Source organism: Oncorhynchus keta, chromosome 26, assembly GCF_023373465.1.
Source record: "Oncorhynchus keta strain PuntledgeMale-10-30-2019 chromosome 26, Oket_V2, whole genome shotgun sequence".
Taxonomy (NCBI): Eukaryota; Metazoa; Chordata; class Actinopteri; order Salmoniformes; family Salmonidae; genus Oncorhynchus; species Oncorhynchus keta.
This window is the reverse complement of record NC_068446.1, coordinates 19,708,764-19,736,550: the sequence shown is the minus strand read 5'-3', so window position 1 is coordinate 19,736,550 and position 27,787 is coordinate 19,708,764. Positions and strand designations below refer to the sequence as shown.

Genomic DNA, 27,787 nt, shown 5'->3' with positions numbered 1-27,787 from the left:
AGGCCCTATTTCCCCTTCTCTCTGTCCTTCTTTTACTGTATATATAGCTCCATCTAGAGGCTAAATGTGGCTATTGCTACAACTTCTCAGAGTAGCTAATACTGTACTTTACCTGAATGATCATGGAGTTACAAGAATCACACTTCAGAATGATGTATGGTGTGAAGAGTTGACTCTTTATGGTTGACTTTATGGAGGGAAAGGGTGTGTGCTCAGGCCTGCACTCTGAACTTGAGTCGGTGATAGTTGTTTTGCTTTGTGGAAAGTTTGTATGGAGACAGAGGGAGTGGATGAGGGAGAAAGAGGGAGTGGTGGGAATGAATCGGAGAGGGAAAGGTTTACAAGACTCTGAAAGGGAGCAGAGAGACAGAGGGAGTCCTACACAGATGTTTGAGTACACAGGCGGAAGGTAAGAGAGCGACAGAGAGATTGAGTGAGACAACTATGTTATCCAAGGACAATCTCCTCATTTCTCATCACCAAGGAGACAGGACTGTGACCAGGAAGGAGACCTGAGGATTGACACAAATATCATAATTTGAAGTAGTTCAAGTGGTCAACATGAGGAGCAGATCTCAAGCCTGTGGTAAAGAGCATTCAACTGGCAAATCAAACATCTGCATGTTCCTTCATTCCATACGTTATGTCAGTGCTATGATCACTAAGATGAGAAGCCTAGTACCTCTGCACATTGATCTGGTATTGGTAGCCTAAATGTCCGTTTGACCAGCTTGAAGGACATTTAAAGCTGTGAAAACTACCCAACATATTTCTGATAAGATTTCCGTTCAGCTTGGATGCATATTTTATCTGGTTGTGGTACTCAGCTTTTAGAATTCGCTGGCTTCCACCCGGTGACGCAACACTGCAATTTAGAGGCTGCTGCCATATGTACATAGACATGGAATCTCAGGTCATTTTAATTACGAAACACCAGTCACTTCAATAATGTTTACATAATGTTTTACTCATTTCACATGTATATTCTGTATTCTACTGTATTTTAGTCAATGCCAGTCCAACATTGCTCGTCCTAATATTGCTATATTTCTTAGTTCCATTATTTTACTTTTAGATTTGTGTTATGAACTCATGCACAATTAAGGATTTCTTAGAGTAAAAACATCATATGTACATTTTGACTTGGGAACAGGAGGGGAGAAATTTGATTTCTTTCTTTTAGTGCACGGTTAGGGACAATCTCTAAAGGTGTTATCTTTATCAAATCTAATCTAATTGTATTGGTCACATACACATATTTAGCAGATGTTATTGCGGGTGTAGCGAAACGCGTGTGTTCCTAGCTCCAACAGTGCAGTAGTTCAATTATGCTATGTGAGAAGTTATAGACCTACAGTCAGTGTCCAGATTCCAGGCTTGTATTCCATTTAACCCATCTGAACCAGTAGCCTGCATTTTCCTTGGCTGGCCATTTTGAAGTCCCAATCGTGTGTGTCAAATGTGTATAGCGCCTTACAATCATCACACATAACATCGCCGGCACTGCTATCATCCTCTTTTACCACTTCACCAAATCTTTCCCAAACATTAGGCTACTGTTTTGGACCTCCGTTCTATTTATTTTCAACTCTCCTTTTCGCAGCTTCTCTGTTATTGAATTAAACTCCGACGTTGTCTTTTTTTGCCTCGCTGGGTCTACGTTAACATTTTTCTGCCGAAGTTCCCAAAAGCATTTAGCAATTGCGTGTGTAGCCTATTTGGCGAGCGTAGCCTACACATCCTTGACACTTGCGTGACACGTCGAGTCCTACTGTAAGGCCTAGTCAATCAACGTTATCTGCTACACTTGCATGACTGCTGGATCCACACACGTAAACACCATACAAAGTGCCTGGAATAATTGGTATAAATCTTCTTCTTTTTTACACTTAAAAACATATTTACTCACCTTCATAGTAAACCTCCATATTTACTCACCTTCATTCATTTGCACTTGTGTGTGTGTATAAGTTAGTTGTTGTCAAATTGTTAGATCACTTGTTAGATATTACTGCAAGGTCGGAACTAGAAGCACAAGCATTTCGCTACTCTCGCATTAACATCTGCTAACCCATGTGTATGTGACCAATAACATTTGATTTGGTTGAAAATGTAAAAGGCTAGAAACATGTATAATAGTAGTAGTTCACATCAGTACAATAGAGGTAGGTCTACCTGTATGAAAAACGAATATATAAATAGCACAAATCTGTGTGTAAACCATGCATGGGATCATTTCCACGCAAAGTGTGAGATTTATCAATATGAACGTTTGCTTGAGAGTGTACATAAATGTACGCACAGCCATGACCATGCGTACGCACATTGCCCAGTGCTGGAATAAGGGAACTGTTTGTCAAGGGTTGAATAGAGAATGGGGAAAATAATGTATATTGTATGTTGAAAAATGTGTGAATGTGAGAGTTCAATTTTTCGATTTCCATTGTCAATTCGTGCAACATGACAGGCTATATCATATAATTAGACCACATCAGTGCATTTGTTACAATAATAATCCATATAAAGTACAGTCATTTGTTAAATGAGAGGTACGTGTGAAAGTGAAACCATTGTTGAAACACTATAAAAGACTGAGATAATGGGAAATTGAATCAGCGAATTCTGTCTTCCTCTGTTGGAAGATTTGAGACGTGATTTCCAGCCTGGACTCATAGACTAGACGTAACATATTAAATGTAAGTCCTGGACATTCAAATTAGTATGATATGTTATGTTTGTTATGGTTACATAAGACTGATGGTTACCCAAATATTGCGAGTTTGAATCTCATCACAGACAGCTTTAGCATTTTAGCTAATTAGCAACTTTTTAACTAATTACTACTTGTTAGCTACTGTGCAACTACTTAGCATGTTAGCTAAACCTTCCCCTAACGCAAACCTTAACCCTTTTAGCTAAACCTTCCCTAGCCAAGGCCGTGTACGAGCACTGAGGTTGAGAACAATTGGTATTTATCATTGGTGATCTCCTACCGTGTGCGTATGACACTCGAAGGATTGTTTGATAAATCACACTTTGTCTATGCATATGAATCAAATCAAATCAAATCAAATGCATTTATATAGCCCTTCGTACATCAGCTGATATCTCAAAGTGCTGTACAGAAACCCAGCCTAAAACCTCAAACAGAAAGCAATGCAGGTGTAGAAGCAAGGTGACTAGGAAAAACTCCCTAGAAAGGCCAAAACCTAGAAAGAAACCTAGAGAGGAACCAGGCTATGTGGGGTGGCCAGTCCTCTTCTGGCTGTGCCGGGTGGAGATTATAACACAACATGGCCAAGATGTTCAAATGTTCAGAAATGACCAGCATGGTCCAATAATAATAAGGCAGAACGGTTGAAACTGGAGCAGCAGCACGACCAGGTGGACTGGGGACAGCAAGGAGTCATCATGTCAGGTAGTCCTGAGACATGGTCCTAGGGCTCAGGTCCTCCGAGAGAGAGAAAGAAAGAGAGAAAGAGAGAATTAGAGAGAGCACACTTAAATTCACACAGGACACCGAATAGGACAGGAGAAGTACTCCAGATATATAAAAACTGACCCTAGCCCCCCGACACAAACTACTGCAGCATAAATACTGTAGGCTGAGACAGGAGGGGTCAGGAGACACTGTGGCCCCATCCGAGGACACCCCCGGACAGGGCCAAACAGGAAGGATATAACCCCACCCACTTTGCCAAAGCACAGCCCTCACACCACTAGAGGGATATCTTCAACCACCAACTTACCATCCTGAGACAAGGCTGAGTATAGCCCACAAAGATCTCCGCCACTGCACAACCAAAGGGGGGCGCCAACCCAGACTGGAACGTTCTATATTTAGTTTGTACAAAGTATTTTAGAATATTTTCTCTGTAATATTGATAAATGAGGCCCCACGACCCCCAGGATGACCCTCAGGACACACATCACTGTGTGTGTGTGTGTGTGTGTGTGTGTGTGTGTGTGTGTGTGTGTGTGTGTGTGTGTGTGTGTGTGTGTGTGTGTGTGTGTGTGTGTGTGTGTGTGTGTGTGTGTGTGTGTGTGTGTGTGTGTGTGTGTGCATGCGCGTATGTGCTTGTGTTCAACTATAAAGCATTTTCATGTGTGAGAATAAAGTATGACTGTTTTACACAGATGATTTATATTATGTTCTATGGGTTATGATTCCCCTGATCATGAAGATCTAAGTCTTCCATCTTCATGACAGAGTGTTCATTATAGAGATCCTATTCAATTACTAGAGCAGCTATGTCATTAACCCTCAAAGTTCCAGAATGGTATGGAAATGGACGCCATTGTGGTCAGGGAGAAATCCATACCAGTCTAATTGGAATGAATGGCAGTAGAGGCATAGGTGATGCATTTCCTGCATTTACTTATGCAGGAAAGTAAGGCATGTGATGTATCAGAAATTGTGTAATATAGCCTAACTATTGTCATCCTAAAATATTATCAAACAATTATAAATAGGGTTTAGACAAGTTTTATACCAATTGTCTGTATAACAGCCTCTAAAATGATCAAGGCTCAGGCTAAGACCCAGATGCAGACACAAGAGGCAGATAGTACGAGTCTCAGAGTTTATTGTAGTTCAGTGTTTTTTATAGTTCAAGGGGCAGGTAAAAGGTAAGTCAAGGCAGGCAAAGGGTCGTAATCCACATCAGAGAAAGGTCAAAACTGGGAAGACCAGGAAAAACAAAAACTAGAGCACAGGAAACACGGGAACACGCTGGTAGAACTTGACGGGACAAGACGACCTGGCAACAGACAAACAGAAAACGCAGGCATAAATACACAGGGGATAATTAGAGGAGATGGGAGACACCAGGTGGGGGGTGGAGACAAGCACAAATACAGGTGAAACAGATGAGTGTGACAAAAAAATATATGCAAACAGATAATAAATGTCTCAATGTTTGTTTTTTGGAAAACTGTGTTAAAATATGATACAATATCAGTACGTTTTGAATTTACAACTTGTCTGTCCTATCATGAACTGATTTCAGCATGTGTCTGGCTGTGTTGACTGCATTATTTTTATGGAATGCTGGCATATTGGCAGTAAATTTGAAAAGATATTGGATCATCCCACTTAAAATGGCTGCAGGTTTGGAGAGTAGCCTAACGAATTAGGCTTACATGTACAGTGCATTTGCAAAATATTCAGACCCCTTGACCTTTTCCACATTTCATTACTTTACAGCCTCATTCTAAAAAGGATTATTGTTTTTTCCCCCTCATCAATCTATACACAATACCCCATAATGACCAAAGCAAAAAAAGTTTTTTATATTTTTTGGAGAATGTATTTAAAAGTGTATTAAAAACGGAAATATGACATTTACATAAGTATTCAGACCCTTTATTCAGTACTTTGTTGAAGCACCTTTGGCAGAGATTACAGCCTTGTGTCTTCTTGGGTATAATGCTACAAGCTTGGCACACCTGTATTTGGGGAGTTTCTCCCATTCTTCTCTGCAGATCCTATCAAGCTCTGTCAGGTTGGCTGGGGAGCATCGCTGCACAGCTATTTTCAGGGATGTTCGATCGGGTTCAAGTCCGGGCTCTGGCTGGGCCACTCAAGGACATTCAGAGACTTGTCCGAAGCCACTCCTGCGTTGTCTTGGCTGTGTGCTTAGAGTCATTGTCCTGTTGGAAGGTGAACCTTCGCCCCAGTCTGAGACCTGGAGCAGGTTTTCATCAAGGATCTCTCTGTACTTTGCTCCGTTCATATCTCTCTCAATCTTTTCAAGTCTCCCAGTCCCTGCCGCTGAAAAACATCCCCACAGCATGATGCTGCCACCATTATGCTTCACCGTAGGGATGGTGCCGGGTTTCCTTCAGACGTGACACTTGACATTCAGGCCAAAGAGTTCAATCTTGGTCTCATCAGATCAGAGAATCTTGTTTTTTCATAGTCAGAGTCCTTTATGTGCCTTTTGGCAAATTCCAAAGGGGCTGTTATGTGCCTTTTACTGACAGGTGTGTGCCTTTCCAAATCATGTCCAATCAATTGAATTTTCCACAGGTGGACTTCAATCAAGTTGTAGAAACCTCTCAAGGATGATCAATGGAAATAGGATGCACCTGCGCTTTATTTCTAAGACTCTTAGCAAAGGGTCTGAATATTTATGTAAATAAGGTATTTCTGTTTTTGCTTTGTCATTATGGGGTATTGTGTGTAGATTAATGAGGAATAACATTTATTTAATCCATTTTAGAATAAGGCTGTAATGTGTAACAAAATGTGGAAAAGGGGAAGGGGTCTGAATACTTTCTGAATGCACAGTTACATTACTAGCAAACATATTGTAATCAGATTAGGCTACAGATACTTTTCAAAAACTAAATGATTACTTCTTGGATTAGTTCTAAATTCAGAAAGGATGTTTGCAAGAGAAAAAATACATGATGACACCTTTCTGTTTACTCAATGACATTCAATTAGGCTACCCTGGGGCGGCAGGGTAGCCTAGTGGTTAGAGCGTTGGACTAGTAACCGGAAGGTTGCAAGTTCAAATCCCTGAGCCGACAAGGCCGTTCTGCCCCTGAACAGGCAACCCACTGTTCCTAGGCCGTCATTGAAAATAAGAATTTGTTCTTAACTGACTTGCCTAATTAAATAAAGAAATAAAAGAATCATCATTGAAAAAAGGTGCATTTGACCTGAGTGAATCTAACCACAAGTAAGAGACCACTAATGATGACACACCAAATGCATTTTATGGATCTTTTTCGTCTCCTTCTAATGCCTCTTAAGGGGAAAGTAATCCAAAAGTAATTGAAAGTAATTGGATTACATAATCCAAAACTTACTGATGACAATATTGGACAGGTAACTAGTAACTTTAAGTGATTACAATTAGAAAGGAACCTACCCAACCCTGACTGGCTGGCTAGCTAGCTAACAAACATACTGTGCAGATTATGTTTTACACAATAACTTATCATAGCACTAGCTGACCACTGGTTTACCAACTCCGTTTCCAAAATGGTTGATCTATTGTACCATCATAAGAAAGTTCATGTCCATTCTCATATTCTAAGTCCTAATTATATGGTGTTCATCCTGTGTCTCTAATATCTGACAACAAACTTAGCTGACATCTTCTTTACTAGAAGCCATGGAAACCCAATGTGTAATGGGAAGTAAACCATATTTACGACCAAAACACACATTAGCATCCACATATCCCCCCCAAAAAACGCACTATTGTCAGAGACACACTGACGTGGAGCAGATGTACAAACACAGACAGAGACACAGACCCAATATGCTCACGCCCAGATGCCCACACATACACAAACAGCAGACACAAACACAAAACAACAGCAGAATTACAGGCGTGAGCATTATCCAGATCTTAAAAACATCTGTACCTGTCTGAATCTACGGTTCAGGTTTCTGTTACATTACTGATATATTAACTATATTATAAGTGCTGAAGCTGGAGTAAACTCAAAATACGTTTTCCCACAGCTGCTTACAATTACAGCAATACATGTTTTTTTGGCATATTATTCACAGTATTATTATCATGGAATATAATTAATGTTATTAAGCATATCTAACAACCCTAGTCAATTATGCTTGCCTTTGGTGTGTAACTAAGTCAAACTTCATTTGTATGATTTAAGCCTTATGACTTATTACATTTGACCAAATAGTATCCAGTTACAGTGTGGGTGCCAGAGGGAAAGAGGCATCCATGATGTGCTCTCTTATGTCCCTTCCATACAGCCCAGTGCACCCCAGCCTTTACAGAACTAAGTTCCATCTCTTTCTGTATCTTTATAAATCATCACTGATCTCATTGCTGCATAGCGCAATCATCCACCTCTTGTAATACCATTATTGCTATTGCACACTGTCAGTGTTTAGTGGATCCAAGAGCAGATAACATGGCTGTGTTTCTGTGTCTGTCTAGAAGGTTATTTCCCGATTGGGTTGCTCTGACAAAGTTGTTTTGGCTGTTGTCATAACTGAAGTATTGGCTTGGCACCAAGCAAGGCTTCTCTCACTGCATCCGCTAAAACATGACCTGTGACTGGCGGGCTGAAAACAGAGAAGAGAAAGAGAGAGAAAGAGCCCAAAAGTCAGCGCTGTTCATTAGGACCCACATCTGGCCCTGTGGCTGTAGTTCAGCAGAAGTGTTGAGGTGTGTAAATCTTGATGAATCTTTCAGTGTTTGTCACTCTGTTTAAGGCATGTGTTGTTTTACAGGGGAATCTGCTGTGTTTTATAGTGCTGTGACTAATGCCTATCTCGTCTAATGTCTAGTCCCTACAATTGTATCTGAGTCTGCTCTGGCTAGCTGACACTAGAACGAGCTCCTCTCCCGTCAGGAGACTGTTTTGTCTTCATATCTGTTCCTATCTAATAACTGCAATATAAATGGGGCTGTTTCTCAATATAGAACTTAGAAGAAAGTACTCAGATTTGTTAGATTTATATGCACACTACCTTTATCAGAGCATGTCATCTGTTTGTGAATGTGGATGTTTGAGGTCGTGTATTGTATTACATTACATTCTCTCTCTCTCTCTCTCTCTTTTTCTCTCTCTCTCTCTCTCTCTCTCTCTCTCTCTCTCTCTCTCTCTCTCTCTCTCTCTCTCTCTCTCTCTCTCTCTCTCTCTCTCTCTCCTCTCTCTCTCTCTCTCTCTCTCTCTCTCTCTCTCTCTCTCTCTCTCCCTCCCTCTCCCTCCCTCCCTCCCCCTCCCCCTCCCTCCCTCCCACAGAGGTGAGGATGTGGCTGTTTGTGTCCGTGGCTTTTCTTTGCCAGTGTGTGATTGGTCAGCAGCTGGAGGCCAAGTTGAAAGGACCTCCGCCTCGTCTGATCTGCAGTGTTCTGGGGTTACCAGGGAGGCCAGGTAAACCTGGCCCAAACGGGCCTCCAGGGGAAAATGGGAATATGGGAATCCCAGGAAGAGACGGAAGAGATGGCAGGAAGGGAGAGAAAGGAGAGAAGGGTGAAGCAGGTACAGTACTGACCTTGTATAACTCCATAACACATATCCACACAGTTCACATATTGACTCATACTGTATATTTCCGTATTGTCTACATTAGCTCTATCAACATGTAATACAATACATGGCCAGATTTGGCAGTATCACCACAACATTGATTGGAATCCACCTGTGATGAATTCAATTGATTGGACATGATTTGGAAAGGCACACACCTGTCTATATAAGGTCCCACAGTTGACGGAGCATGTCAGCGCAAAAACCAAGCCATGGGGTTGAAGGAATTGTCCTTAGAGCTCCGAGACAGGATTGTGTCGAGGCACAGATCGGGGGAAGGGTACCAAAACATTTCTGCAGCCTTGAAGGTCCCCAAGAACACAGTGGCCTCCATCATTCTTAAATGGAAGAAGTTTGGAACTACCAAGACTCTTCCTAGAACTGGCCGCCTGGCCAAACTGAGCAATTGGGGGAGGGAGGTGACCAAGAATCCAAACTGAGCATTCAGAGGAGAAGGGCCTTGGTCAGGCAGGTGACCAAGAATCCAATGGTCACTCTGATAGAGCTCCAGAGTTCCTCTGTGGAGATGGGAGAACCTTCTAGAAGGACAACCATCTCTGCAGCACTCCACCAATCAGGCCTTTATGGTAGAGTGGCCAGACGGAAGCCACTCCTCAGTAAAAGGATCATGACAGCCCGCTTGGAGTTTGCCAAGATTGAAGTCTTTGGCCTGAATGCCAAGCGTTACGTCTGGAGGAAACCATCCCTACCGTGAAGCATGGTGATGGCATGTTGGGATGTTTTTCAGCGGCAGGGACTGGGAGACTAGTACAGAGCGGAGCAAAGTACAGGGAGATCCTTGATGAAAACCTGCTCCAGACTTTATATGGGTCAGCGCTGCCATAGAAGCTGAAACAACCATTCTTCTATTTCTTTCAAATCAAATTTTGGACTGCTACAGTGGTAAAAATGAAAATAAAAGCTTTTACTAAATTAAACGAACACCCCACCTTCTGTGTCATTCTTTAAACCAGTTACAGTTGGTTCAGGTTATTTCAATCGCATTCATCTCTCTGTTTTTCTCTCTGTCTGTCTTGAGTTTTCTAGCAAACTGTCAACATTGTATTGACTAGGTCCAGCCCGCTACCAACTTGCAACATTATCAACTCACAGGTAGAACCTGACGTTCTGAGAACCATATGTATCCTAGAACTTGGTGAGAGCGTGGTTGTCCTATGGTTATTTTTTATACAACCTTACCACAAAATGGTGCAGTATAGTTGCTGAGCTCTTCCGAGAACGTTAAGAAACAACGTTCTTCTGTGGGATTTTCAGTACTTCAGCATAACGTTTCCTACAGGTTTCCTCATAGTTCTATCTAAAGTCATATTCTCAAATTGTTCAGAGAACGTTAAGAAAAGTATTCACAAAAAGCAAAGGAACACTTTAGTAACGTTCAGAGAACATTATAAGAATGTTATTTAAAACCATATACATTCCGTTCTCAGCATGAACAAAACTCTCTCTGTCCTCTGTCTTCTTATGTGTGTTCAGGTGTGTTGGCTGCACCCACTAATTGGCCACACCTGATCTTAATGAGTCCTTGTTTCCTTTGAAATGGGGTCTTTTTGAATAGACTAAAATGAATAGCTATGTATGAGCTAAAAACCATGGCATGCTAGCTCCATCTTGGTGGCACAGTGGACTTTGATAGGTGAACAGAAGATCATAAGTTTGAATCTCACTGACTCTGTGCCACAATAAAAAAGAAATGTGTTTGATTGATTAATGCCTAAGCAAATCAAATTTTATGTTTCCTATCTGTGCTTGGAGTTCATAAAAGTTAACCCAAACTAAGCTAGCAGTGTTAGTGAAACATGCTCTCAGAACATTACCGTATTCCAAAAACTTTCAGGGAACCATAGTAAAATGTTCTCGAACCTCCCTGCAACCTAAAAATAAACATTCCCAGAACAGGAAAAATGTTCACTTCAGTTCTTAGAACATTTACAAAACGTTTAATTTGACCAGTCAGGAAACGTATGGCTTCGTTCCCAGAACCAATGGGAAACCAAAAGCATACGTTCCTACAATTTCAAAGGAAACAAAAGTGCTAGCTGGGCTGGGTCCAGCCCCCTAGCGAACTTGCAACATTGTTTCAACCTGGCCCTCACAGTTTCCCACGCCAATGAGCTCAGGACAGACAATTTCTTTATACAAAATGGTTCATTTGTCAGCAAGAAGCATCAGTTAATTCAGGCTACAAGAGTTTATGCCTAATGACAATTGCCGAATGTCATTACACTTTTTGCTGATAGCTGAATTTGCTGATCGCTACTGTACTTTATTGAGTAAAAGTTGACTTGCTATGCCTGCGATACGTGGTTGTCCCACCGAGCTATCTTAAGATTAATACATTAACAGTAAGTCGCTCTGGATAAGAGCAGTGGTGGAAAAAGTACTCAATTGTTATACTTGTGTAAAAGTAAAGATAACTTAATAGAAAATGACTAAAGTGAAAGTCACCCAGTAAAATACTACTTGAGTAAAAGTCTAAAAGTATTTGGTTTTAAATGTACAGCTGAAGTCAGATGTTTACATACACTTAGGTTGTAGTCATTAAACTAGTTTTTAAACCACTCCACAAATTTCTTGTTAACAAACTATAGATTTGGCAAATCTACTTTGTGCATGACACAAGTAATTTTCCAACAATTGTTATCAGACAGATTATTTCACTTATAATTCACTGTATCACAATTCCAGTGGGTCAGAAGTTTACATACACAAAGTTGACTGTGCCTTTAAATAGCTTGGAAAATTCAAGAAAATGATGTCATGGCTTTCGCAGCTTCTGATAGGCTAATTTACATAATTTGAGTCAATCGGAGGAGTACCTGTGGATGTATTTCAAGGCCAACCTTCAAACGCAGTACCTCTTGGCTTGACATCATGGGAAAATCAAAAGAAATCAGCCAAGACCTCAGAAAAATAATTGTAGACCTCCACAAGTCTGGTTCATCCTTGGGAGCAATTTCTAAACGCCTGAAGTGGTCCCACGTGGTACACGTTCATCTGCACAAACAATAGTGTAAACACCATGGGACCACACAGCCGTCATACTGCTCAGAAAGGAGAAGTGTTCTGTCTCCTAGAGATGAACGTACTTTGGTGTGAAAAGTGCAAATCAATCCCAGAACAACAGCAAAGGATCTTTTTTTTTTTTGAACCTTTATTTAATAGATGGCGTCATGAGGGAAGGAAAATTATGTGGATATATTGAAGCATCATCTCAAGACATAAGTCGGGAAGTTAAAGCTTGGTCGCAAATGGGTCTTCCAAATGGACAATGACCCCAAGCATACTTCCAAAGTTGTGGCAAAATGGCTTAAGGACGACAAAGTCAAGGTATTGGAGTGGCCATCACAAAGTCCTGACCTCGATTCTATAGAAAATTTGTGGGCAGAACTGAAAAAGTGTGTGTGTGCAAGGAGTCCTACAAAACTGATTCAGTTACACAAGCTCTGCCAGGAGGAATGGACCAAAATTCACCCAACTTATTGTGGGAAGCTTGTGGAAGGCTACCTGAAATGTTTGACCCAATTTAAACAATTTAAAGGCAATGCTACCTAATACTAATTGAGTGTATGTAAACTTTTGACCCACTGGAAATGTGATGAAAGAAATAAAAGATGAAATAAATCATTCTCTCCACTATTATTCTGACATTTCACATTCTTAAAATAAAGTGCTGATCCTAACTGACCTAAGACAGGGAATTTTTACTAGGATTAAACGTCAGGTATTGTGAAAAACTGATTTGAAATGTATTTGGTTAAGGTGTATGTAAATTTCCGACTTCATCTGTACGTATGTATCAAAAGTAAATGGAATTGATAAAAATTGACCTATGTATCAAAAGTAAAAGTATCAATTGTTTCAAATTTCTTATATTAAGCAAAACAGATGGCACAATGTTCTTGTTTTTCTTTATTGACTGATAGCCAGGGGCACACTCCAACATTCAGACATAATTTCCAAATGAAACATTGGTGTTTAGTGAGTCCACCAGGTCAGAGGCAGTGGGGATGACCAGGGATGTTCTCTGTTTAGTGAGTCTACCAGGTCAGAGGCAGTGGGGATGACCAGGGATGTTCTCTGTTTAGTGAGTCCACCAGGTCAGAGGCAGTGGGGATGACCAGGGATGTTCTCTGTTTAGTGAGTCCACCAGGTCAGAGGCAGTGGGGATGACCAGGGATGTTCTCTTGATAAGAGTGTGAATTGGACCATTTTCCTTTCAAAATGTAAAGAACACTTTTGGGTGTCCTGGAAAATGTATGGAGTAAAAAGTACATTCTTTTCTTTAGGAATGTAGTGAAGTAAAAGTAAAAGTTGTCAAATGTATAGATACCCAGAAAACTACTTAAGTAGTACTTTAAAGTATTTTTACTTAAGTACTTTACACCACTGGATAAGAGCATCAGCTGAATTAGTCAACTTTAAAATGTAACAGATGTTTCTTTCCCTTCATCAAATGGCGGGTGCACAGTGCACTGTTTGAACGCGCAGGTATCCTACTTTTTGAAGTGAATTGACAATCAGATGAAAACATCATGACTGGTTGTGTTTATGTCATATTAAAAGGTAAAACACGTTTACCCTGAAAATAAATGTCTTTACTATTAGGCCCATAAAAAATAAAACAGGAAGTACCTTGAAAGAAAATAGAGACCCCAGAATGTCACGGTATAATTAGCATTCTGGCTTTAAGATAAATCCTGCATTAGTATCAGATGCAAAACATACTATATCAATGAGCCCTAAATGTCAGGCTCAAAGTCCCTGCGTTCTGCATGATATTCTTTTACAGATTTACAGATTAAAAGGACTCCGTGGCGCGCAAATCCACACAGACGCATTCTCAGACACACACATCAGAATAGCACTCATTTTTGCAGACATTCAGTACATGCACACACATGCATCCTGTCCCTTCTTTCCAAGCTCCAAGAAAATGTATTGTGTGATGGTTTGGTTTGATACAGTCCCAGATCTCACCACACTGTACACCAGTCAGTGCAGCACTGTCTGTAGATTGTGGCTGGATTCCAAGGGTGACATAATAACTGAGGATGGATGTGAGGCCACTGAGCCTATTCACTAATAGTATTATTGAACATGCACAGGGAATCATCTTACTCATATTACAAATAGGTCATCAATGCTGGTCTAAAGTGACACCCAGAACTGTTCTAGAATGTGTCAAAGGCAATACACAGCTAGAATCACAGTCAGTCTGATCGCCAACTGTATCTCTCTGTTTCAGGGGTAAAGGGGAAACTCGGCCCAACGGGTAAACGTGGCGAGCGGGGTGTCCGGGGTCCAGGGGGGAAGAGAGGTCCTGATGGAGAATGCGGGGACGGGGGCCGACCAGGGCCACCAGGGCCCCTTGGGAAGAAAGGGGACAAGGGCCATCGAGGACCACTGGGTACGGCAGGCATCTGCAGGTGTGGCAGCCTGGTGCCTAAAGCAGCCTTCTCTGTGGGAATCACCAGCAGTTACCCTGCTGAGAAGGAACCTATCAAGTTCAACAAGGTCCTCTTCAATGAGGGGGGCCACTACAACCCAGAAACGGGTAAGTTCATCTGCGCCTACCCGGGCATCTACTACTTCTCCTATGACATCACACTGGCCAACAAGCATCTGGCCATCGGGCTGGTGCAGAACGGGCAGTACCGCATCAAGACATTTGATGCCAACACAGGGAACCATGACGTGGCCTCTGGGTCACTTGTGATGTTCCTGAACCCAGAAGATGAGGTGTGGCTGGAGATCTTCTTCAAGGACCAGAATGGCCTGTTTGCAGAAGCAGGGTGGTCTGACAGCCTGTTCTCTGGATTCCTGCTCTATGCAGACACAAACTACCTGGACTCACTGGCAGAGGACTACGCATAGTGACTTATAACACTCAATAAAGGACTGAGAGGGCTGAGTTTGTAGCCTCCCCTTGACATATTTACAGTATCTATATTTCAGCATGTATTATTTATATACTATATAACTATGTGGGTGTACATGTATGCAAGCATGTGTGTATGAGCTTATGTATTTTGGCGTGAGAAACATACATTTTTTTAAATGTTTGTTTACAATGTTTGTTTGGAGAAAAATGTCTAAGTATATCAAAGTGATATGTTTCATTAATAAAAGTAATGATATGCACTCAGTCAGTAATGAATCTACCCTGTACTCTCTTTTCAAAGTATTGAATAGTATTAGAGTTGAAAAATATTTGTGTTGAAGGCACAAGTACTATACAGCCAGTGCGGAGATATGATATACAGTTGAAGCCGGAAGTTAGCCAAATACATATAAACTCAGGTTTTTACAATTCCTGATTTTTAATCCAAGTAAAAAGTATCTGTTTTAGGTCAGTTAGGATCACCACTTTATTTTAAGAATGTGAAATGTCAGAATAATAGCAGAGAGAATTATTTATTTCAGCTTTTATTTCTTTCATCACATTCCCAGTGGATCAGAAGCTTACATAAACTCAATTAGTACTTGGTAGTGTTGCCTTTAAATTGTTTAATTTGGGTCAAACGTTTCAGGTAGCCTTCCACAAGTTGCCCACAATAAGTTGGGTGATTTTGGCCCATTCCTCCTGACAGAGCTGGTGTAACTGAGGTTACAGGTTTTTATTTATTTATTATTTAAAAAAATATTCTACCTTTATTTAACCAGGTAGGCCAGTTGAGAACAAGTTCTCATTTACAACTGGGACCTGGCCAAGATAAAGCAAAGCAGTGTGACACAAACAACAACACAGAGTTACACATGGAATAAACAAATGTACAGTCAATAACACAATATAAAAAAATATATATACAGTGTGTGCAAATGAGGTAAGATTAGGGAGGTAAGGCAATAAATAGGCCGTAGTGGCGAAGTAATTACAATTTAGCAATTAAACACTGCAGTGATAGATGTGCAGAAGATGAATGTGCAAGTAGAGATACTGGGGTGAAAAGGAGAAGAAGAAAAATAACAATACGGGGATGTGGTAGTTGGACGGGCTATTTTCAGATGGGCTATGTACAGGTGCAATGATCTGTGAGCTGCTCTGACAGCTGAGGCTTAAAGCTAGTGAGGGAGATAAGTCTCCAGCTTCAGTGATTCTTGCAATTCGTTCCAGTAATTGGCAGTAGAGAACTGGAAGGAAAGGCAGCCAAAGGAGGAATTGGCTTTGGGGGTGACCAGAACGTGTCTCCTTCCTGAGAGGTATGACGGCTGCATGGTCCCATGGTGTTAATACTTGCGTACTATTGTTTGTACAAATGAACGTGGTACCTTCAGGCGTTTGAAAATTGCTCCCAAGGCTGAACCAGACTTGTGGAGGTCTACATTTTTTTTTCTGAGGTCTTGGCTGATTTATTTTGATTTGCCCATGATGTCAAGCAAAGAGGCACTTGCGTTTGAAGGTAGGCCTTGAAATACATCCACAGGTACACCTCCAATTGACACAAATTATGTTAATTAGCCTATCAGAAGCTTTTAAAGCCATGACATAATTTTCTGGAATTTTCCAAGCTGTTTAAAGGCACAGTCAACTTAGTGTATGTAAACCTCTGGCCCACTGGAATTGTGATACAGTGAATTATAAGGGAAATAATCTGTCTGTAAACAATTGTTGGAAAATGACTTGTGTCATGCACAAAGTAGATGTCTTAATTGACATGCCAAAACTATAGTTTGTAAACAAGAAATTTAGTGAGTGGTTGAAAAATGAGGTTTAATGACTCCAACCTAAGTGTATGTAAACTTCACACTTCAACTGTAAATGCTTAATACCAAGAGTGTAACGTAACACATTTTAGAATATATGATATAAATGCTCAATACCGAGAGTGTAATGTAACACATGTTAAAGTTATCATTGGAAACTGACTGTAATAAACCAGTTCGTCCCTATCAGCACAATCATTACCCCCTTTACTCTCTCTATAATATCCCAGCAAAACACTAGAGATATGGCAGATAGTCGGACTCTGCAGCCAAGTAATCAAGTCATCTAATTCTACTACCCATAGATTATCATTGTGGTCTGGTCCAGCTGATTTAGAGCAGTATGTGTTGAAATCTTCCCCATGTGTTTTTTGGCATGACTTCAAGAATTTTTGAAGAATTTATGTTCCTGTTATCTTGTTTACCATCAGAGAATATTGCTTCTCTCATCACATAAAAAGTATGCAGGTGATTATGGAGGAGCTGTTAGCTCATAAAAAATGGAAATAAATCTGTACAGACATGAGGGATGTGTGGGAGGGGGAACCAGGACAATTCAGTTGAACTCACTCAGTTTAGCTCAACACTTGATTGTCTATTATTATTATTGTTTATTTTTTATCAAGAGAAGCCAAAATGGCTTCCCTTGCATTCAATGCTACGGTTGGCAACAATGTCATACAACAGACAGCATCAGACAGATGGCCGACACATACTGAGTCAGAGGGATGCTGTTTCGCTCGCTCAGATACATTTACCTCTTGTGACTAAAAGAAAATGGTTAAACAAAGAGAGATGAAAGATAAATGATTAGCTTTTTTTCCCCTTGGTAGTTTTTTTGTTTTTCTCTGGGTAGAAAAATCTAGCTAGCTAGCTCAGCCATTCATTGGCTAGGCATTCAGAAGCTGGGCAGAAGGCCTTTGCCATTCAACTGTATTAGATCAGAACTTTGGAGTGTTGTGGAAGCAACCAGTCACATTTTGACTTGCAATGGGTGGGACCATTTCAAAAAGAAAGTGACGTGTCATGGCCTTCTACTGAATGCGCAAGAGAAAATAATCAGTGGCGCAAGCAGTAGTTTTCCCACGCTAAAGCTAGTAATGCTAGCTAGCTTTTGTTGTTGGAGTGTGACAATGGCGACAGTGGCTGCTGCAGCTGTTATGAACTTCAAGGTGGATGTTGTTGGTCATTTTTTTGTAATGTCTACTGTTTTGCTGATGATTTGGTGCTTCTATCCCCAACCAAGGAGGGCCTGTAGCAGCACCTAGATCTTCTGCACAGATTCTGTCAGACCTGGGCCCTGACAGTAAATCTCAGTAAGACAAAAATAAATACAAATACAAATTCCATCTAGACAGCATTGCCCAAGAGCACACAAAAAACTATTTGAGTCAGTTATAGAACCCATTGCCCTAAATATTCAGAGAATCTCTCCCGTCCCTAAAAAAGTCACCCCACAAACAAGCTGAGTATCTGGATGTGTGTACAAAACACCGCAGGAGATATTTAGGGGTAATTTTAGTGTCCTTTGCTGACAACCCCAGCAAAGGACTTCAGTCGTATTCGTCTGAACAGGTTGCAGAGGGAGGATCCAGAGCTGTTGTGGGCCTGCCATGAGAGAGGTGTTCAGTACAAGGACCTTGATCTGCCCAGAAAACTCCCTTTGTGAGTGGACCCAGGGGAGGTGTGCTGCAGGTATGGAGAGAAGAACCATGCTTTCATGGTGGCCAGTTACTTTAGTGAAGAGAATGTGACTAAGGTGACCAGCGCTGTGGAGAGGGTGACGTCTAACTACCACTCTGGTTCATCCTCAGATGAGGATAGTAGTCTCAGCGAAACCTGTCTTCCCCCTACCTTCCCCCAAAATTTCCACACATAGCAGGTAATCTACCCAGCTGCTTCTTTGTGGAGTCCTCCAGTGTCCAAGCAGGAGAAGATGGGGCCTGGTGAAGGACATAACGGCCTTCCATGTCCTCCTCACTATGGCTTCAGACCCCAAGGCAGAACGACCCAGCCCTTCAGACACAATGGCTGGGCTCTGCCTGGCCAGAGAGGGGGGCACGGATACTGGGGTGGCACTCCAGGCCAGGCTTACTGTTAGGGGCGGCAGGGTAGTGGTTAGAGCATTGGAATAGTAACCGAAAGGTTGCAAGTTCAAATCCCCGAGCTGATAAGGTCGTTCTGCCACTGAACAGGCAGTTAACCCACTGTTCCTAGGCTGTCATTGAAAATAAGAATTTGTTCTTAACTGACTTGCCTAGTTAAATAAAGGTTAAAAAAAAAAATAATAATAAAAAGGGACCACTGTAGCAAGTGTTGACCTTAGTATTAACTTGTTCCAGGTGCACAGGTTCCCTGAGCTGTTGACGGTAACCACTAGAGCAAGCAATAGTTCATGGGCGGTAGGTTGCCTAGCTGTTAAGAGCGTTGGGCCAGTAACCGAAAGGTTTTAGCCGACTAGTTGAAAAATCTATCAATGTGCAAGGCACTTAACCCTAATGGCTCTGGATACGAGCGTCTGCTAAATGACTAAAATGCAAATACAAGTAATGCATAGTATAAATAAAAATGACACTTAGGCCCTAATGCACACAGTAAAAACAGAAACATTAAGTAAGACCCCAAAGGCTGTGTTTACACAGGCAGCCCAATTTGGATGTTTTTTCCACTAATTTGTATTTTGACCAATCACATCAGATCTTTTTCAGAGCTGATCAGATAGGTCAAAAGACCAATTAGTGGGAAAAAAAGGTAATACTGCGTCATTGAATGGCTCCATGCATTTATCCAAACAGGTCTGGACAGGGTTGATCTTTACGCATGGATGTTTACATATGTTGTTTTTATGTAATTGTAATATTGTATTGTAAATAACCTTTAGTATAAGTCTAAACAATACCAAAGTTTTGAAAAATTAACATGCTGAGAAAACGACCGTGGTTTAGTTTCCTCCAAATCTTTGATCAGCAATAATTCACTAACGGAACCTCTAATATGATAATAATAATAATAATAATATATGCCATTTAGCAGACGCTTTTATCCAAAGCGACTTACAGTCATGTGTGCATAACCGATAGCAAGACACGTGGTCAAATTAGGGAAATGCATGGATAAAAATGACAATCGATAAAAAAGTGCAAAGGATCACGCATGTTAAGCAAATACTATGTCTTAACAAGTGTCTAGAAGTAGCCTAAAGAGTCCTTCTTACTGTACATAATTATTGGACAGTGGCCTCGCTCATGCTTACAGAAGCTATGCTATGCGCCTTTACGTATCAGTTTGGACATCTTCTGCACTTTATTGATAGCTGGGAAATGCTTGAAGATTCACAAAATAGATTATGATAAAATGTCATAATAAATGTGAAAAAGATTGCATTATAATACCACTGTATTGTCATATCTGATACACCAACTGAAATAGACTATTCACCATCCGCCCACTGTTCATTCTGGCTAGATCTAAAGGTACAGGGGGAACATTAGGCCAGTGGAGGCTCCTTAGGGGAGAAAGAGAAGGACCCTCCTCCTCAGTGAATTTCAGAAAATGTTTAATAGTGAAGCATTTAAAATGTTATCCTTTTTATATAAAACTATACTAAATATATTCACATCACCAAATAAGTGTTTATAACACACTGTTTTGCAATGAAGGTCTACAGTAGCCTCAACAGCACTCTGTAGGGTAGCACCATGGTGTAGCCGGAGGACAGCTAGTTTCCATCCTCCTCTGGTTACATTGACTTCAATACAAAACCTAGGGGTCTCGTGGTTCTCACCCCATTCCATAGACTTACACAGTAATTATGACAACTTCCGGAGGACATCCTCCAACCTATCATAACTCTTGCAGCATGAACTGACATGTTGTCCCCCCAATCAAAGGATCAGAGAATGACTCTAGTAATGAAAGCATGAGCTACAGCTAGCAGTGCCTAAAATGTGTTGAGTAGTTGACTTAAAGAGAAAGACAATAGTTGAACAGTTTTGAACAAATTCATGTCTTCAAAAATGAGAGGCAAAGAGAGAGAGAAAGAGATAGCTACATGTTGTATTTAAAAAAAACTTTTACTTCCACTTAGCTAGCGAATGCTTCACAGTGGGAACCACACATGAGATAATCTGTTCACGTTCTCTGAGTTTCACAAAGACACGGCGGTTGGAACCAAAAATCTAAAAATTGGACTCTTCAGACCAAAGGACAGATTTCCACTGGTCTAATGTCCATTTCTCATGTTTCTTGGCCCAAGCAAGTCTCTTATTATTATTAGTGTTCTTTAGTAGTGGTTTCTTTGCAGCAATTCGACCACGCAGTCTCCTGTGAACAGTTGATTTTGAGATGTGTCTGTTACTTTAACTCTGTGAAGCATTTATTTGGGCTGCAATCTGAGGTGCAGTTAATTGCCGATTTTTGAGGCTGGTAACTCTAATGAACTTATCTTCTGCAGCAAAGGTAACTCTGGATCTTCCTTTCCTGTGGCGGTCCTCATGAGAGCCAGTTCCATTATAGCGCTTGATGGTTTTTGCGACTGCACTTTCCGCATTGACTAACATTCATGTCTTAAAGTAATGATGGAACTGTCGTTTCTCTTTGCTTATTTGAGCTGTTCTTGCCAGTCATATGGACTTGGTCTTTTACCAAATAGGGCTATCTACTGCATACCACGCCTACTTTGTCACAACACAACTGATTGGCTCAAATGCATTAAGAACGAAACAAATTCCACAAATTAAATTTTAACAAGGCACACTTGATAATTGAAAGCTGGTTGAGAGAATGCCAAGAGCGTGCAAACCTGTCATCAAGATAAAGAGTGGCTACTTTGAAGAATCTCAAATATAAAACATATTTTGATTTGTTTAACACTTTTTTTGGTTACTACATGATTCCATATGTGTTACTTCATGTAGAAAATAGTCAAACTAAAGAAAAACACTTGAATGAGTAGGTGTCCAAACTTTTGACTGATACTGTATATATTTTTTGTATCTGTATTTGTCTGAAGAAATGTGTAGAGCACAACCACATTTTAGGCTATTTTGTATTGTATTTTGTTTATCATTACATATGAGTGTGTTAGCTCTGGTCTATACCTGATAGTTTGTGGGTTGTTTATCATTCCTAAGAAATAATATAGTTGTGTCTGTACCAAATCTGAAGCTCAGCCTCAACTGTGTTAATGTACTGTATAGTTTTTGTAGATAATTAAGCAATAAAGCATGAGTGGGTGTGGCCAATATACCACAGCTAATGGCTGTTCTTATGCATAATGCAGAGTGCCTGGATACAGCCCTTAACCGTGGTATACAGTGCATTCGGAAAGTTTTTAGAACCCTTGATTTTTTCCACATTTTGTTACGTTACAGACTTATTTTAAAACAGATTGTAAAATATTCTCATGAATCTACTCACAATACCCCATAATGAAAAAAAGAAAAAACATCTTGCAAATGTATTACTTTTTAAATATTTTTTATAACTTATTTACGTAATTATTCAGACCCTTTGATATGAGACTAGAAATTGAGCTCATGTGCATGCTGTTTCCATGGATCGTCCTTAAGATGTTTCTACAGCTTAATTGGAGTCCACCTACAGTGGAGCATGGTGGTGGCAGTATTATGCTGTGGGGATGTTTTTCAGGGGCAGGAACTAAGAGACTAGTTAGGATCGAAGGAAAGATGAACAGAGCAAAGTACAGAGATTCTTGATGAAAACCTGCTCCATAGCACTCAGGATCTCAGACTGGGGTGAAGGTTCACCTTCAACAGGACAACAACCTTAAGCACACAGCATAGACAGCGCAGGAGTGGCTTCAGGACAAGTCTCTGAATGTCCTTGATTGGCCCCATCTACAGCCCGGACTTGAAACCGATCAAACATCTCTGGAGAGACCTGAAAATAGCTGTGCAGCGACACTCCCTATCCCACCTGCCAGAGCTTGAGAAGATCTGCAGAGAATGAGAGAAATTCCACAAAACTAGGTGTGCCAAGCTTGTAGTGTCATACCCAAGAAGACTCTAGACAGTAATCGCTGCCAAAGGTGCTTCAACAAAGTACTGAGTAAAGGGTCTGAATACTTATGTAAATATGTTTCCGTTTTTTATTTGTAATAAATTTGCACAAAAAAAAAGTTTTTGCTTTGTCATTATGGGGTAGTGTTTGTAGACTGAGGTTTGGGGAAACATTTTAATTCATTTTAGAAAAAGGCAGCAACATAAAATGTGGAAAAAGTCAATGGGTCTGAATACTTTCCCACTGTATGTATACAGGTCATATACCAGAAACCTGAGGTGCCTTATTGCTATTATAAACTGGTTACCAATGTAATTTGAGGTGTTAAAAAAAGACCATGGCTTTTAGCCAATCAGCATTCAGGGCTCAAACCACCCAGTTTATAATGAACTTTATAAACTGGGTTGTTCTAGTCCTGAATGCTGATTGGCTGATAGCTGTGGTATATCAGACCGTATACAACAGGTATTTTTACTGCTCTAATTATGTTGGTAACCAGTTTATAATAGCAATAAGGCACCTCGGAGGTCTGTTGGATATGGCTAATATACTACGGCTAAGAGCTGAATACAGGCACGCCGCGTTGCATCGTGATAAACAGCCCTTAGCCGTGGTATATTGGCAATTTACCACACCTCCCTGCCTTATTGCTTAATTATATGAAATACTACCATTGTTTGAATCCTCTAACACATACAGAAACACTTTTTTAAACCAAAGTCAATTTTATTGTTCTGCTTTTGGAATTGTACATAACCAATACAACTTATCATGCAGATTGTTCGAACAGGCCATGTCTCCTGACAATGGATGTGCTATGTATAGCAATCACAGTGGGTTTCACAGAGTAGGACTACTTTTCAAATTGGCTCCATTTGGTCATTCTATATATTCTCAGATTGTTTTGTAACCCTCTGCCCTGGGAGTGCTTATGTGAATGTGGGTGAATCACAGTCCTTACCATTGATTCAGTGAAGATCAGTGACAAAGGGAAAATACTTAAGTACATATTAAATCAGAACAATCAAATGTTTCCAGCCACAAAGGAAAAAGATAAGGAGCATTGTGAATGACATTTTAAAGGTTGATAGAGATATTGCATAAGGGTATTTATTACCTGCAGCCAGAAACCACAATAACTCTTTATTCCTGAAATGCCTATACCCATCTGACACAATTCTACCAGTGAACTGCCAACCAGGGTGACCTATATATTTAATAGCCCACTATCTTTTAAAAACTTACAATCAACAAAATAAAACCTAGACAATCAGGCTCCCATTGATGTTGTTATGTTAGAGCATAAGAACACAATCCACGTCAAAATGCTTATTAGAATTGCAGGAAATTATCGTAACTGCAAAATGTTGTTTCAGCTCCATCCCAAAATGTATAGAATTGCAAGATATTACCTTTAAACCTTCCTGCCAAAATAATGTTTCACTCATTCTTAGGCCAGTGTATGTTTTTACACCGCTCAATGGTGGGTCGCGCCTCAAGACACCTGGGTCTCAAAGCAACACAAAAAAAAGGTGTTGGAACCCCTGATCTAACTTACATGGGTTGCCACTTGCCAGCATAAGAACCAGTCACCATTTTTCATTTTATTTTTAATTTTACTAGGCAAGTCAGTTAAGAACAAATTCTTATTTTCAATGACGGCCTAGGAACAGTGGGTTAACTGCCTGTTCAGGGGCAGAACGACAGATTTGTACCTTGTCAGCTCGGGGATTCGAACTTGCAACCTTCCGGTTACTTGTCCATGCTCTAACCATGAGCGGGCACACTACATGAAGGAACTCTTCAATAGCGTTACCATACATTTGTTTTATTAATATACATAAATTGTTAAGAGGATCACAACCAATTTACCACTTTAAACTTTGTTGAATGTGTGTGAGTGTGTGGTCTCTGGTAGTGAAATGTGCAGGACCCTCAGATTCTTAACCGCCACTGACAAACCCCATTACGCTGCAACAGCATCTTCCACTGCGTGAATCACCACTATTTACAACAAACATTAATATTTTAAAATGTCAGCTGTGTGTAATAATAAATCATTTAGTGGGTGCTTATTTTCCTATGAAGGGACCTCACATCACAACAGTGAATAAACTGATGTTTCTGACTACTCTATTTTCAATAAACCAAGTAAGACTACAGTAATCGCAAATTGGTGATCTAAAACAAGCAAGTAGGAGCAGAGGAGGTGGAACTAGTCAGAAACGACAGGATACCGGTTGTACAGAAACAAGTACTAGGTGCTCACGTATACCAAGTGTAAAACAAATCACCTCAAAACACAAAAACTAGGAACCAGAATATACATTTGCAGATACTTCATCCAACACCCATATATTTTATTTTCTAAATGAGTGTTTCCAAGAAATACAGATATTCCTGACATTGCCAGTTCTCTACTTTTTACTTAACATTTCATGTAGAAACTATCTGAAGTGACAAAATACAATAAATGGCATGTTCCCAGGTGAGGATTAAAGTGCAGATGGGGGGTTCATAGAAAGTAAGGTTAGGTCAAAGGTCACTCCCCAGAGCGGCAGCAGGCCCTGAAGCCACACTGCAGGTTCTGGCAGCCGCTGGCCGTATCAGCATGGGGACCTGCAGAGGGAGGCCACAGTCAGAACAGTCAATGACTCACTCATAGTACTGCTGTGCCCATTCGTTTTACCTTGCCGGTGCACCAGCTGGGCGGAGTTTGCACTTCAGGGACAATGGAATGGTCTCAAATTCCAGTGGCCTGGTCAAGTTAAAACCAATGCACCTATTAACTCCTCCCAAGTAGGGCTACTGCCCACTCTTCCGACTGGTTTAGAAACGATCTCAAAAGGTACTGTTTACACAATGGAGTTAAACATTAAGTTATGACACTCAACAGTAAATGTATTTCGTCGACTAGCTAGCTAAAGAAGGCCCACTTACCTTGCACCTCACAAGATCAGCAGGACTGTTACATAAGGAACTCACACTGGGAAATGTGCTGGACAGCCAGGTGAGTTTAGGTATGATTGTTATAACAGAGGGTTATCGAATCACATTCATTCAATTATATTAGCACAGCTGAAAACTGAAGAAGCAATAAAACTGGCCTTCTTTAGACTAGTTGAGTATCAGCATTTATGGTTTGATAACAGGCTCAAAATGTCCAGAAACCTAATAACTTTCTTCTGAAACTTGTCAGTCTATTCCTGTTCTGAGAAATGAAGGCTATTCCATGTGAGATATTGCCAAGAAACTGTAGATCTCGTACAACTCTGTACTACTCCCTTCACAGAACGGCGCAAACAGGCTTTAACCAGAATAGAAAGAGTGGGAGTGCCCGGTGCACAACTGAGCAAGAGGACGAGTACATGAGTGTGTCTAGTTTGAGATGTCCTCAACTGGCAGCTTCATTAAATAGTACCCGCAAAACACTAGTCTCAACGTCAACAGTGAAGAGGCAACTCCGGGATGCTGGCCTTCTAGGCAGAGTTTCACTGTCCAGTGTATTATTTTGCCCATCTTAATCTTTTCTTTTTATTGTCCAGTCTGAGATATGGCTTTTTATCAACTCCGCCTAGAAGGCCAGCCTCCCGGAGTCACCCCGGATTTTTGCCCATTCTTCAAGGCAAAACTGCTCCAGCTCCTTCAAGTTGGATGGGTTCTGTTGGTGTACAGCAATCTTTAAGTCATATCACAGATTCTTAATTGGAATGAGGTCTGGGCTTTGACTAGGCCCACCACTCAATTTTTGCTTTAGCAGTATGATTAGGGTCATTGTCCTGCTGGAAGGTGAACCTCCGTCCCAGTCTCAAATCTCTGAAAGACTGAAACAGGTTTCCCTCAAGAGTTTCCCTGTATTTAGCGGCATCCAGCATTCCTTCAATTCTGACCAGTTTCCCAGTCCCTGCCGATGAAAAACATCCCCACAGCATGATACTGCCACCACCATGGTGTTCTCTGGGTGATGAGGGGTGTTGGGTTTGCGCCAGACATAGCGTTTCCCACAAGCTTTTTGGCGAACACCAAACATATTCGCTTATTTTTTTCTTTAAGCAATGGCTTTTTTCTGGCCACTCTTTCGTAAAGCCCAGCTCTGTGGAGTGTACGGCTTAAAATGGTCCTATGGACAGATACTCCAAACTCCGCTGTGGAACTTTGCAGCTCCTTCAGGGTTATCTTTGGTCTCTTTGATTAATGCCCTCCTTGCCTGGTCCGTGAGTTTTGGTGGGCAGCCCTCTCTTGGCAGGTTTGTTGTAGTGCCATATCCATTTTTTAATAATGGATTTAAAATGGTGCTCCGTGGGATGTTCAAAGTTTCTGATATTTCTTTTAACCTAACCCTGATCTGTACTTCTCCACAACTTTGTCCCTGACCAGTTTGGAAAGCTCCTTGGTCTTCATGATGCCACTTGCTTGATGGTACCCTTTGCTTAGTGCTGTTGCAGACTCTGGGCCTTTCAGAACAGGTGTATACATACTGGTACACCAGCTTCAAAACAGCTGAAAATACAATATTTTCTGTTATTGAAAATATATTTCACAGCGGTTTAGATGGTAAAATGATTCTCTACACTATACATTGTTTGTTTTGTCACAAACTGAAATTAGACAAACTATTAGAATCTGAGCAACCAGGAAATGGCAGAGTGATTTCTGCATATTGCACCTTTAATACAATCCACAGCCAAAATTAAATGACCTGACATTACATGCTACAGAGAGGCGCAGGATAACAGAGGCAGCAAGCCAACTGCATCACCATCATGCATCATCTGGCATCAAACCATCTAACGCCTTGTTTCCCAAACTGGTGGCTTGTGGAATTTAATTTTTTGTGCATAGCATTTTTATAGATTTGTTTAAATACAATTTCTTGAGGAAAAACATTTTTCAGCGTAATTTCTAATAATCTTTCAGAACTTACAATCAATTTCTTAAAATGTTGGATCGTTGTCCCTATACCGGGACAGTTGTTGCTAATGGGGATAGAATGACATAAGTAACAGCAAAC

At 40.7% G+C, this 27,787-nt stretch overlaps 2 protein-coding genes and 1 pseudogene across 5 annotated transcripts in view; 2 read left to right on the top strand and 1 right to left on the bottom strand.

Annotated features, from left to right (window-relative positions):
- Positions 1 to 195: 195 nt before the first annotated feature.
- On the top strand, positions 196 to 15,322 carry LOC118359055 (complement C1q tumor necrosis factor-related protein 7-like). Of its 2 annotated transcripts, none has more exons than XM_035737262.2 (3): positions 196 to 586; positions 8,743 to 8,982; positions 14,297 to 15,322. In XM_035737262.2, the coding sequence occupies exons 1-3, from the start codon at positions 562 to 564 to the stop codon at positions 14,923 to 14,925; spliced, it is 894 nt and encodes a 297-aa protein (XP_035593155.1). In that variant the 5' UTR covers positions 196 to 561; the 3' UTR covers positions 14,926 to 15,322. The 2 variants fall into 2 exon arrangements, with proteins under 2 accessions (XP_035593155.1, XP_035593156.1); XM_035737263.2 differs by lacking the exon at positions 196 to 586 and adding an exon at positions 7,902 to 8,162.
- Positions 4,570 to 27,787, bottom strand: part of LOC118359054 (F-box/LRR-repeat protein 5-like) — a 33,802-nt gene continuing 10,584 nt past the window's right edge. The window contains exon 11 of one of the 3 annotated variants that reach the window (XM_035737259.2): positions 4,570 to 4,760. In XM_035737259.2, coding sequence (XP_035593152.1) covers positions 4,675 to 4,760 — 86 coding nt within the window. In that variant the 3' untranslated portion in view covers positions 4,570 to 4,674. The other 2 variants (XM_035737260.2, XM_035737261.2) reach the window with 2 other exon arrangements.
- On the top strand, positions 17,889 to 18,990 carry LOC118358813 (protein BTG3-like; annotated as a pseudogene).

Excerpts from the sequence above, each read along its gene's own strand:
- LOC118359055 (XM_035737262.2), top strand. The coding sequence starts at position 562 with ATGAGGAGCAGATCTCAAGCCTGTG. Across the intron at positions 587-8,742 it reads GAGCAGATCTCAAGCCTGTG|AGGTGAGGATGTGGCTGTTT; the intron begins GTAAAGAGCATT and ends TCCCTCCCACAG. Across the intron at positions 8,983-14,296 it reads AGGAGAGAAGGGTGAAGCAG|GGGTAAAGGGGAAACTCGGC; the intron begins GTACAGTACTGA and ends TCTCTGTTTCAG.